Genomic DNA, 13,647 nt, shown 5'->3' with positions numbered 1-13,647 from the left:
CAGTGATAGAGTGGGAACAGGGTCTCACTCTCTCCAGATTATAAATTAAATGTCCTAAAGTCCAGCAAAAAGAGCTGTGGGTCTCTAAGGTAGAGGGAATTAGCACATTTCTGAGAATTCTCCCTAACAGGCCAGCACACACCATTTTATGTGGAGTGCTGCGGGGTTACCTGCGGGGTTACTTAGTAGCCCCTTATCCTACATTCTCATGTAACATTTTGTATGTTACCCTCACTACTTTAAATGGCTGGTGGCAGTGGTTTAACTTTTCCTACCATTGTGCTTTTCTACCTCGGGCTGAATCCTCAGCTGCAGTATAGCACCCATGGGTGACCATTTAGTCAAAATGGCCCCAGTCTTCTTTTTTGACATTTTCTGTTTTTGAGGTCTGTCTTGGGTTTTACTCTTCACGTTGAGCCAGGTTTGAGCCCTTTGTTCATTTTGACTTTGGCGGGTTGCAGCCCTGCAGCCCGCCTCTGGCTCTAGTGTGCCTGGAAAGGCAGGATGTGAGGGAGGTTCCGAAACTCCTGTCCCTTGTCTCTAGAAATTCCTCAATGCAACCAATCCTGATTGGCTGGCTGGCTGTCCTTTCAGGACAGCCATCCTGCTATGTGATTGACAGCCTAAGCTGTGGATGAATGGGAGAAACCTCCATAGAAGGTGAGGATTTTGGGACCAAAGGCAGAGTTGACCACTCGGAGAAACACCTGATGAAGGATCCGTGAACGAAGCTTGCTGCATCCTCCTGGACCTTTGAATTGCCAGGTGAAGCCCTGTTGTTGTGGTCGAGGATATCTGTAAGGTCATCCCGAAGAAAATCCCCTGTGGGAGCAGACCACCCCAAGTACTCAGTGACCCTAGACATAAGGCGCCGGTACGAGGAGTCGGCATGAGTGCCAGGCTCAGGCCTACAAAACTCCACCTCCGGTGAGGTGTCCAGACCACTGGCGTTGTGCAGGGACTGACGCAGGTCCTCAATTTAGCTATGGCCCAAGAGAATCTCATCTGGCACCGTATCAGGAACCATGCCATCATCAGAGCCCTCATCCACCTCTGAAATGTACTCAAGATGGCGGTAAGAGGGCACAGAATGGGGAACAAAGCCATGCTTGACCTTGGCCAGAGCCTTTCTAGGGGGTTCCACCGTGCCCTGGCGTACCCCCGTCGAAACAGCCTCGAAAGGTGTCGAGGGCATCGAGTGAATCTGTGTCGACGCCGAACGCGGCTCCAACAGCATCGACGACGTCGACACAGGGCTCGAGGGTGGAGCCCTGAGCGTGTCCCTCGACAGCCTGGGCGCCGATGGCATCGACGACTTCTTCGGAGGCAGAGCCTCGAAAGAGTCTGTCGACGACCTCTGCACCACAGGCGTCTACGTCTTCCTCGAAGCCACCACAGGTGCACACGGTCTCGAGCGCGTCCAGGACCGGGACCTGGAACGGGCATGACGAGAACGATTCCCCTTGTCCGAGCGGGACCTTTCCCACGAATCGTTCCGACCACCCGAGCCCGAAGGCGTACGAGCGGTGTCTCTCGACTGATCACGACCGACACCACTCGGAGGCGCGGACGGACCAGTGCCCTGCGATTCAAGAATCGCCTGCATTTTCTTACCGAAGGAAGCCCATTCCTCCGGCGTTGCATGCTTGGTGGGATAAACGACCCGCCGACTGGTGGAGTCCTCGGATGAGGAAGGAGAAGGCGACCGATGACGGCGCTTCCGGGAGTGCCTCGAAGAGGCAGAGGAGTGGCGGGACCTACTCCGGGACCGAGACCCACTGGACTTCGACGTCGATGCAGAGAGTCGCCCCTCGAATCATCCGTCGCAAGCCCCGCAGACCTCGACTTCTGTGGCTTGGACACCTTACCTACCGACAGTTTCTTCTTGCGCAAGGCTTTGGACATAAGCGACTGGCAGTCGACACAATCATCCGTGTCATGGGCCTCCCCGAGGCACCAGAGGCAGGCGTTGTGCGAGTCCGTCACCGACATCTTGGACCCACAGTCCCCGCACTTCTTAAAGCCCGGACGCGGGGTGGAAGGCGAGGTAGACATCACGAAGGATAACTTCACAAACGAACAGGTTCGAAGAACCGATAAAGAACAGAAACTCCAAAGAGTAAAGGCGCGGCGGGATCTCCGAAGCGAACAAGTCCGCAGAATAAAATGGAACTGAGGCTACGGGCGTCGTGTGTCCTACTTATAACATCCAGTGACGTCGGAGGAAGTCCTCGAGGGCAGCGTATCGACGTCATGGACGCAGGAAGATTTTCCGAAGCAGCACAGCTGTGGTGATTACTGTCATAGATATGGAATACGTCGGAGGACCCAATCCCCTCGAAGATGTATTCTGCAACAGAGGGGATGCACAACTAGGGGAGTAGAGAGAAACATTGCATGAATATAAAAATCGATGGCAGGGGAGTACAAAGTGTGTGTGAATACAAGACGCCCTGGCAGGAAAGTATATCAGGACATTACATGTGTGGGAGTACAAAAAGCCCTGGGAGGAGCATACCAGGCAATTGCAAGAGTGTGGATACCAGAAGTTCTGAGAAGACATATCAGGACTGTGTTGAATAGAAGATGAGGAGTAATTTCCTGGAAGGAAGGGATACCAGGAACCCTGAAAGACAATTAGAAAGATAATCAGCCCAGTATATGACAGTGTTATTGTGGGCCAAGAAAGACACAAGAAAGAACTGTTAGATAAAAAATCATGTGTGTTGAAGAGGAAATCAAGGTGAAGGGAACCATCCTCTGAAACAAGGACCTTTTTCCTTTTTGAGAACTTTTCGTTATTGACGAAAAATCCAGGGGAAGGGGGATCACCCTCTGGAACAAAGACTCTTTGTCCTTGGAGAACTTTTGGGTTGGAACCATTTATTCTTCATTTATTAACTCTTTTCAAGCACCTAAGGTTAAGACTTTTCTCTATTCACCTTGTAGTTTAGTTCTTAGTGTGAGGATCAGAATAGAACTTTTGGACACGAGGACAGTTTTCATTTTGTTATTCTGGCAAAGACAGATCTTTAGTTTTGGTTTTAGGTAGGGACATTCCTCTTAGAGAATGGTCAGGGAGGCCTTTTCCAAACCCTTTTATTTTCAATAAATGTCTAACGAAAAAAATGGCTAACTTGTGTCCAAGTTTCATTCCTGATTCCTCACACTTGTCTCAGGATGCATAAAATGAAGTTCTGCTTTTCCTACCACAATGTTGGATGACCCATAGCATGCCATATATGCAATTTAGCAGTTGAAGTGACCCGCACATAGGCTCTTCAGGTATGATGGCTCAGGATCTCTGAATTAGGCGTACAGGATGTATATTGCAGCTACAGGCACACAACTTCTCCGAGCCCCAGGGGGATCACCACATCGCAGCAAAGGTCAGAACTGGTTATAACACCAGTTCAAGGGAGGGAGGCACCGTTGATGGTCTCCCCTGTTGATAGAATAGCCAAGATTCTCCTTGCAGCAGATGGCTTTGACAATAGTGGTCCCAGAAGCAGTCATCCAACATTCATTCCATCGCAGCCTCATGCTTTGGATCCTTGGCTCCAGTAGTCAAATGCTGCTCCTGCCAATCAGCCAGTTCAGTCAGCACAGCCCCGGCCCACCCTGGGACACCCACAAGACCCTGAGCTAGGTGAAGCCATTCAACTGCATCAAAAAGGAACATCCATGAAGATGGCAGCCGCCGAAACGAGCAACGTGACCCCTGTTGCTACAACAATCATCCTGCAGCACGAGTGGAGGAATGATCAGTAAATCAGCATGGAACGACCAAGCCGACTGGCGAAGCCGACCAATGCCAACGGATGATGCACAAGGCCTAAGAAGCTCTCTGCTGCTCTCTGCCTTGACCCACCAAACCAGACTACAACGGAATCCACCCACAACGAGGGACCGGCAAATAAACAGAGGTAAGCCGGCACTACTCTTTACTGTAGTTGGCTTGTGCAATCCCATAGCCCAAAGCACTATGTGTTTCTTGTCATGCTAACATTTCACTTCCACGTCCCTCCCTCTTTCTACCTTCAGCCCGCATCCAGAAGGCACTTGCTTCTGGTTGTCTCGGTATCACAGTGCAAGACCAGATTGTGGCGGATGCAGCCCCTCTGCCATACTAGAGTTGCCTGCCCACTTAACCATGTCTCTGCCTGGTTACCCCCCTGTTATGCAACCGGTGAGACTCGCCATACCAAAAGCCACAGCGCCCCTGGCGATGCACAGCAAACCCAAAGCGCTTGTCCCTCCACCCACGCTCAGAGCATGTTGCAGAGAATCGCCTAGACCCACTGCTGCACCCAATCCCTTGGCTATAAGAGCGTTTATAGAATATGCCCAGAAGACTGACCACCCTGAATCTTACTTTATAGGTCGTGAAAGGGGAGGGAGGGGTGGGTCAGATTTCACCCTGGTACACAAAACTCGTGCTCAATGTGGCTTCTTTGCAGTGTCTGACAAAGTATTCTGTTGCCTATTATACCAGGCCCATCAGCAACGTGTAAAGAAGTCGACTTTGTTGGTACCCCAGGTGAATTTCCTCTGCTCAACTCATACAAAGTCAAAGGGAGAACATTTTTGAGACACCGGACACAATCATGATGTTGATTAGCGGCTTTGCAATTTCCCCTTTAACAAAAGCACTATTTAAAATTTGGCATGTACAGCATGCAGATGAGGGAGACACCAGCAATAGCAGAACAATTTGAAAAAATAAGCAATCCAACCAAAACAATGGAGTGGTTTTACTAAGAGAGGGGGAGTGGCCTTTCTAAGGCAGACACCCAAAAAGGGAGGCGTTGAAGACAGTACAAAATCAAATCCCGACCTGCACAGAAGGCAGAAAAACATCAGGTGCTTTGTGGTTTGTGATGGACAGATAGGGACAGCTCGCAGAGTGAGATGCATGCATGTGGGTCCTACTCTACGCAATTATGCTTTCTTAAAATTGCATTGTGGCATTTGAAGCAGGGGTTTCTAAGTAGTTGGAAAGGAGGGAATGACAGAGAGCAATATTCAACATTGACTGCTTACTTAGATTTGCTGCCACATTCAAGGCACATAATTGTGTTTACGTTTTAACTAAAACAACTAACAGAGCTTTGGGAGAGACCGGATAATGTTGGCACTACTACAATATCCACTTCTCTGAATGAAATGCTTGTGTGCAGGTCTACTTGGATGCCACAAGAGATGGGCGGTGTGAGGCCTGTAGTTAAAATAAGTTCAGCAAAAGAGGTCAAGTTAATTCGATAACCTGTCTGTTGCTTAACAAAAATGTTATCACTGTAATGATCACCTTAAAGCCCTTGGGCAAGTTGCGCATGAGTTTAAATCTCCCTTGTGCTGGTTTGCTGTTTTTCAACTCCTAAGAGGATACAACAATATAGCCACAGAAACTGTTCCCTAATTTAGTTTTGCCCCCAGAAGAAGTTGCCCAGCACATTATTTCTGGATTTGGAACCAATGTTTCAGACAGATGGGTAACATTATTGCGCTCTAATCCATTAACTTAAGAGAAAACCATTGGTCTGAATAGTAAGCTAACCAGCAGCTGAATGAGACATTTGAAACAACTGACATGATCCATGTTATTGATGTATGCTTCTTACACGACAGGTGATGTAAGAAAAAAGAAAAGTTCAATATGGAGCTTTTTTACAGAAATCAATAAAGCAGGTTTGATGTACATTACCTGTAGAAGATACAGCAACGCTGGTGCAAATAAGGTGAGAGGGTACAACGACTGGTAAGTCGCTAAAGCCAGAAACACAGCACTGAGAATGGCACTGCCTAGGAAGAGATTCAAACCAACATATTTGTGGTTATTCAGAGACAATAAACTCAATCCACTTTATACATTAATACTTTCAATGCAAATGGACAGCCGTGAGACCATGTATTTGTTATGATTTAGGTTATTAGCAGCCAACACAGGTCTCTAGAAAGAACAAAGTGTGGGGACATTTGAATTTGAGGATACTCTGAAACATATGTTTGTGTTTAAATCACTGAACCTAATCATGTATAGGAACATCATAAATCGACCAAAAAAAAAAAAATAAAAGTCTTTGGGAAATGGTATCGGGGACAAGTCACAAGGCGGAGTCCTGTATGTGATGTTAGAGCAAAAGCCCTTTACAGTCAAAACAATGTTCCCTATGATTTCGTAAGTGGTTACTGAATCTGGTGCCTCCAGATCAGCTCATCCCGACACCCTTGACAAAACAGACATACAAGGGGATAGCAACCCAGTAACATCCACGTTCTCGGTTATATGACTGTTGGAAAAGATGTATTTTTAGGCAACTTTCCCTTCGTATTCTATGGACCCCCATGCAAGCTTTTTGCTCTTGATTTTGAACCCGTCTTGACTTTTTGCAGGGAAGTGAAGCCTTCAGCCTCACTCTCTTGGCCGTTTGCTCATTTTGTCATGGGGAAACTTACCAGTCCTTCAGACTGAAAGGCAAGATTGTATGTAGTAACCCTGTGAGAGACTACACCAGCCTTGTCCTCTTGGCAATAGGCAACCAAACCTTTGTTGTAGGTATGTACTAAACAAGTTGGTAGAGTGACTGAGCAGCTAGGCTTCTCTCAAGAGGGGTCAATGTGGGCTGTAGGGTTGTAAAGAGTTGCACAGTGACAGGTATTCAAATAACACTTACACTCAAGGTTTCATGATTAAAAATATTGTTTATTAATTCAACAGCATTTTGTTTTTTTTTTAGAAGGGAGCAATATGCAACACTTAAATATACTTCAACAATACAATCCTTAAGTTCAATTAAGTAAGAACCCTTTTGGGATGGCACATAGATATTCCTACACCTTGGGGTGACTTCATTACTAACTAATGTTTCACGCTTGAATTGTAATATTGAAGTTGTGGCAACAAGGAAAAGGTTAGGGAAGAAAACAATGGTTAACACGTTTCTCACACAGGTAAGCCCTTTAGCATCCCCCAATGAAATATAGGTTAACCCTTTCCCAGCTATACAAGTAAGGTATGTATGACTTTCTGGAGACACAGATCAACACAAGGCAGAGGGTAAGAAGAGTCTTCAGGGAGCCAGGACAGCCAATGTCAATTGAGCAAAGTCTAGGGCAGCTGAGGCACTTCTTGAGCATAGCACAAATGTCTTGCACAATGTTAAAGAAAATGTTGTTGCAGAAAGAAATCACTGTTGGGTCACAAGCTGGGAGGCTTGTGAAGGGCAAAGCTGCAAGCAACTCTGCAAAGGGCAGCCAATGCAAGTCTCCAGTGAGAGCAAGCAAGCTAAACACAACAAGAGGTTAGTACCCCGGGTTTTACAATACCTTGATTCTGAAGAAAAGGTTCCAGCTGTCTGTTCCTGTTGTAGTCCTGCAGATCCTGTTGTTCCTGGGCCTCATTAATGGGGACAAGAGGGAGGACATCTGGGGACTCCTGCACTACGAGTTGAAGGGCAGCAGCAGCAATGGGCACAATTCAGATCAGCGTCACTTCGTGTTTTCAGCTACTTGAAAATAGCACCACTGCGGTTCTTGGACACCTTGTGGACTTTGCTTGCTTCTGGGGTCCAGCACTCTGTTGAGGTGGCTCAGGCTTGGTTAGTCATGCCTCAAGGGAATCCAGAGGATCTTCCTGGAGCTCGGGTCCAGCTTAAAGGTGATGCACTAAATTCTGGCGTTCCCGTCTCCTGGCACTTGGTTCCTGCAGCAGCAAAGAAGTACAGCCAGCAGAGGGGGTGCGGGGGGCAGGGTTCCAGTCGAGTTCGTCTTGGGGCTGATTGGTCCCACAAACCCAAGGGGAGAAGTCGTCCTTTCCGGGCTTCTCTAGTCGATTAGAAATTTGAAGCTTTGTCACTGCAGGAGGGCTTCACCGGGCAAACCAACGGTCCTGGAGGGTCCAGTTTCTTCCTCAGTTCCTTCGTCCAGTGGTCGACTCTGCCTTCTTTGCAAAAGACCTCACCTATTTATGCAAGTTTCTGCCATTCATTCGCAGCCTAGCTGTCACTCACAGGAGTGTGGCTGTTCTCCAAGCACAGTCCACCAGCCAATCACCTCTGGGTGCATTCCTGTAACCAAGGAGACTAAGCACCGGGAGTTTCAGGAACCTCCCTCGCTTCCGGCCCTGCCAGAGATGCTGGAGCCAGAGGCGGGCTTCACCAGTGAATCCCGCCAAAGACAAAACAAACAGACCAAACCTGGTTTGGTGCTCAGAGTAAATGTCAAGAAGGACCTTTCCAACAAGAAATGGCGGAAAAAAAAGAAGACCGGGCCATTTTGACAAAATGAACCCCCGTGGGCGCAATACTGCAGCTGAGGATTCAGCCTGCGGTAAAAATGCACAATGGTAGGAAAAAGTAAACCACTGCCACCAGCCATTAAATGTAGAAAGGGTAACATAAAAATGTTACATGATAAGATAGACAACGGGGATACTAAGTAACCCCTCCAGCACTCTTATGTAAGATAGAGTATGCTGGGTCTACAAAGAGAATAAAGTAAAGTCAATTTCACTTTACTACTCCTGGAAACAGTTTATCCAAGAGAAGGTATTTAAACCCTCGCAGAAATCCAAAGGAATTCTCTGTGGCACTGCACTGAGGGTGCGGTGTATCACAATGTAAACAGATGATGCCTATGGAGTTTGTCAGACTCCAAAACCAAAAGAAACACGGTTCAAATCAAGGAAAAATACATGAGAGAGCGGGAAAAAGGTCTCACTCTCTCCAGGATAAAAATTAAAAGTCCTAAAGTCCAGAAAAAGACCTGGGGCTCTCTAAGGTAGAAGGAAATTATCACAGAAGAACAAGTTACTAGCCAACTGTAACGTTCTTTCGACTGGATGTTCCTCCCACGTATTTCTCATCTTGTGATAATTCGTTATCTCCAGCTTCGCTGCTTCGGAAAAAAAAATTCTCGGCAGAGGGCGCTGTGCTCAAGGTTGTGGTGTCGATTGTCCCTCGACGGGCTCCGTACCGTGTTGAGGTCACCGATGGTATAAATAGCCCGAGCCGCGCCCATTGCTTCAGTTCTGTTTTTTCGATTAAATATATATAGAAGGAACACCCAGGCGTGCCCCCTGATCGATACATTCTTCGTGAGAGGAAAGTGTAAGAAACGTAAAACTGTACTGTTGGGTAGGATGGGAGGGTCGATGAGGAATAGGTGGGAGGAACATCCATTCGAAAGAACGTTACAGTTGGTAAGTAACTTGTTCTTCGAATGGATGGTGTGCTCCCACGTATTCCTCATCTTGTGATAGGCTCCCATAGCAGTATCAATTTTGGAGGCGGGAGTACTAATTTCAGTTTTCGTGGACAGAATGCAGAACTGCCTTGGCAAATAAACCCTCATTAGAGGAGGCAGTATCCAAACAATGTTTAACAAAAGTATGCATTGTTTTCCAGGTTGCAGCTGCACAAATGTCTGCTGCCGGGACTCCCCTCTTTAGAGCCGCAGAAGTAGCCATTCCCCTTGTCGAATGGGCACGAAGCCCATCTGGTGGTTCTTTTTTCCCGCTAATCTGTAGCATTCAACTATGGCTAATATGATCCAGCGGGAAATGGTCTGTTTTGGTACAGATAAGCCTAATTTATGACCGGTATAACCCACAAATAGTTGGTCATCTTGTCTCAATTTAGCCATCCTTGAGATGTAAAAACTAAGAGCCCTCTTGGGATCTAGTCTGTGTATTCTCTCCTCTTCCTTGCCCAGATGAGGAGGAGGATAAAAAGTTGGTAGTACTATTTTTTGTGACAAATGGAAGTCCGAGACTACTTTTGGCAAGAACGAAGGTTTAACTTTAAGGACTACCTTATCCTTATAAAAAATAGTATATGGTGGTTTGCATGAGAGAGCTTGAAGTTCGCTAACCCTGCGGGCTGATGATAGGGCCACAAGAAGGACAGTTTTTAAAGTTAAAAGCCTCAATGGACATGAATGCAGAGGCTCAAAAGGTATGCAAGTCAAGAATTATAGTACAAAATTTAAATCCCAAGTTGGTACATGAAAAGGTACTGCAGGGTATACATTAGTAAGCCCTTTTAAGAATTGAATTATTAACGTTATTTTGAAATATGAAACCTCTTCCGAGGAGCGCTTGAAAATGGACAGCGCAGCAAGGTATCCTTTGATTGTTCCTATCTGGAGCCCCAAATTAGCTAGATGTAGCAGAAAAGAAAGCACCATTGGGGTGCCACACTGAAAAGGGTCCACATCCTTGTCTTTGCACCAGTTACTAAACCTGTTCCAGTGACATCGGTACAAAGATTTTGTTGCTGGTCTTCTGGCCGAAAGCAAGATTTCCATTACGTCATCCGGAAGATCCCAATCCTTGTATCTCAACCTCTCAGAAACCATGCGTGAAGGTTGAGTGTCTTGACCTCTGGATCGAGAACCAGACCTTCCTCTTGTGAGAGAAGATCCTCTCTTTGTGGAAGACGTATTGGAGGACAGATGGACATGTCTAGAAGGTCCAGGTACCACGTTCTCCTGGCCCAATCCGGGGCAATTAGGATCATGGTTTTCCTGAACTTTCTCAACCTCCTGATTACTTGAGGAATCACAGGGACTGGGGGAAACACGTACAGTAGTGGAAATTTCCACTCCACTACGAATGCGTCTCCCAGAGCTCCTCTTTGAGGAAATTCCCTTGAGCAGTACTGATCGCACTTCCGGTTGATCGCGGTGGCAAACAGATCCACTTGAGGGGTTCCACAAAGGGCGAAAATCTCCAGAAGGACTTCCTGAGCTATCTCCCACTTGTGAGAGACCGTGCTCTGCCTGCTCAGAGCGTCCGCTGCCGTGTTCTTCTCTCCGGCTAGGTGAATTGCCGATAGAGAGATTCCTTCTTGTATTGCCCAGAGCCATAGCTGCATTGCCTCTCTGCACAGTAGTAGTGACCCTACTCCTCCTCTTTTGTTGAGGTAGTACATGGCCACCGTGTTGTCCGTCATTATCAGGACATTCTTTCCCTGTACAGAGGGCAGAAAGGCCTTCAGAGCTAGTCTGATTGCCCTCTGCTCCAACAGGTTGATGTGTAGTTTGGACTCCGATGGAGACCAACGACCGCTGATTGTCAGATCGTTAGTGTGTGCTCCCCACCCCGAGAGTGAGGCGTCCGTCACTACTGTTATCTCCGGCCATGGTTGCCAAAACGACTCTCCCTTGAGAATGTTGTTGTTGCAAGCCCACCATAGAAGATCCTGAGCAACTGCGCTCGGGACTTGCAGAAGATCCGACATATTCCCTGAGAACTGGGACCACTGAGTTCTTAGTGCCCATTGAAGGGATCTCATTCTCAACCTGGCCTCTGGTACTAGGAAAATGCAGGATGCCATGAGGCATCCTGAGAAAATCGAAGGCCGGTAGACGTTGGGAATTCTGGAACTTCGTTACCATCTGCTGGATGTGGAGAGCTCTCACTTCGGGAGGCGAGGCTTTTCCCGAGGAAGTGTCCAAGACTGCTCCGATAAACTGGAGATTCTGGGATGGTATCATGTGGGACTTCTTGAAATTGAGGGAGAAGCCCAATTTGTGTAGGAAGTGGCAGGTGATCGAAAGATGTTCCTGAGCTTGTTCTGGAGAACTTGCTCTGATCAACCAGTCGTCCAGGTAGGGATATATGTGAATACCCCCTGTCCTGAGACTTGCTGCCACAACCGCCAACAATTTGGTGAAAACCCTCGGGGCGGAGGTCGACCCGAATGGCAGAACTCGAAACTGGTAATGAGAATTGCCAATCGCGAACCTCAGGTACTTTCTGTGCTTTGGATGGATTGGCACATGAAAGTAAGCATCCTGAAGATCCAATGATACCAACTAATCTTGGAGTTGGAGAGCCTGAAGGATCTGAGAAAGAGTCAACATCTTGAACTTGTCCTTCCTGAGGAACTTGTTCAAGTTTCTCAAGTCCAAGATGGGTCTCAGTCCTCCGTCCTTTTTTGGGATGAGAAAATATGGGGAGTACCAACCCCTGTTCCTCTCCGCTACAGGTACCGGTTCTATGGCACCTTTCTCTATCAGGGTTAAAATTTCCTGCAATAGGAGTGGATCCGGAATTTTGGCGGAGTTGGCTCCCGGTGGATGATTCTGAGGCCTTTTTAGAAAGGGGAGACAGTAACCTTGGGCTACCCTTTCCAGTGCCCAAGCATCGGAGGTAATGCCCCGCCATTACTTCAGATGTTGAGAGATCCTGCCTCCCACTGGTGTTTTGTGTAACGAGGCCTCAGAGGGATTTGGAGGCGGCTGCAGGAGTGGCTGAGGGTACAGATGCTGCTCCTGAGGCTGATTTTGCACCTCTTCCTCGTGCTCCACGAGGGAAGTTTCTTTTGCCCCTTTGAGAAGCCTGTCCTCTTCCTCTACCAAAAGAGGACTAGTATCGAAAAGAATGACCCCTCCAGGAAGATGAGCCGGAATAGGGTTTTAGAGGCTGGCGCAAAGAGGAGCTAAGTGATTTAGCTGCCGCTTTCGAGGTCTGAAGTTTTTCTAGGCTTTCATCAGCCTTTCTGCCAAAGAGCCTCGAGCCATCAAAGGGCATGTTGAGGAGTCTAGCTTGCACGTCTGGTGCAAACCCCGACTTCCTCAATCACACAAATCTGCGTAGCACAACGCTTGCAGCCATGGATCTGCTGATACTATCAGCAGTATCCAGTCCAGACTGGAGACATTCCGCCATTGCCTCCTTCCCGTCTTTGGCTATATTCAGGAAGCCTTCCCTTTCCTTGCCTTCCGGAATATGATCAGCCGCCGCCGAAATACAGTCCCACAGGGTATGGGTAAGCCTGGCTAGGGTACAGGTGACATTTGCCGACTTAAGTGCCATACTGCCTGACGTGAAAACCTTACGTGCCCAGGCATCCATTTTTTTATCCTCTCTATCTGGAGGGATAGTTGGATAAGCAGTTTGTTTTGAAGTAGATGCTGCCTGAATGACTAAACTCTCTGGAGTTGGATGTTTATTCAAATATTCAGGATCCATTCCAGCTGGTCTATATTTTCTTGGAAAAGTGCTATCTGCAACAGCAATAGTCTCTGGTTTCTCCCAGTTTTTCTCCACAGTCCTTTGAAGGGCCCAAGGGAGAACAGGATTTTTCTGAGGTCCCTTGACGATTATATACGTCATGTCATCTTGGGTGAAGTATTACCCCAACCCATATATTCAACTACCCTGGTCATAAGACCCCTGTACCCAGCATCTGCATGCTCTGCAGGATCAGGTTTGGCAAACTCTAATTCTGGGGATGTGTCAACTCCACTGGCAGAATGTAGAGTATCACTCAGGTCTCTCATTCTAGATTCCTAGTCAATAAGTTCCTCAGGAACTTGTCTTGTACCATAAGTAACTCCCAATGGAGTAAACTTGTCTTCTTCTGAAGCAGACTCTTCATAAATTGCTGACATAGATTTGAAAAAGTCTGACCTGGGCAAAGGAGTGAATCTCCCTTCTTCCTCTTCCATCTGCTTCGAAGGAATTGGCAAATCCTTCCAAGTTGTCGAAGGGGTCCTCGAAGTCTTCGAAGATGACTTCGATAGTGGCGTCGAGGATGTTTTCGTCTTTGGAGTCGAAATTATCGACGCCTAAGGCGTCGACGAAGTCGTCGAAGTCTTCGACGATTTGTGTTTCTTGTATGGCACTGGAGAAGTGCTCGA

At 47.4% G+C, this 13,647-nt stretch overlaps 1 protein-coding gene across 1 annotated transcript in view; it reads right to left on the bottom strand.

The window, feature by feature from the left end:
* Window positions 1-13,647, bottom strand: part of PIGU (phosphatidylinositol glycan anchor biosynthesis class U) — a 700,531-nt gene that overhangs the window by 440,196 nt on the left and 246,688 nt on the right. Inside the window, exon 7 of the mRNA XM_069652261.1 lies at window positions 5,705-5,802. Coding sequence (XP_069508362.1) covers window positions 5,705-5,802 — 98 coding nt within the window. The remainder of the gene's footprint in view (window positions 1-5,704; window positions 5,803-13,647) is intronic.

The sequence above is a fragment of the Ambystoma mexicanum genome, chromosome 3p, assembly GCF_040938575.1.
Source record: "Ambystoma mexicanum isolate Mex_15411 chromosome 3p, UKY_AmexF1_1, whole genome shotgun sequence".
Lineage (NCBI taxonomy): Eukaryota > Metazoa > Chordata > Amphibia > Caudata > Ambystomatidae > Ambystoma > Ambystoma mexicanum.
Note: the sequence above shows the minus strand (reverse complement) of the source record. Positions and strands in the feature narration are given on the sequence as shown.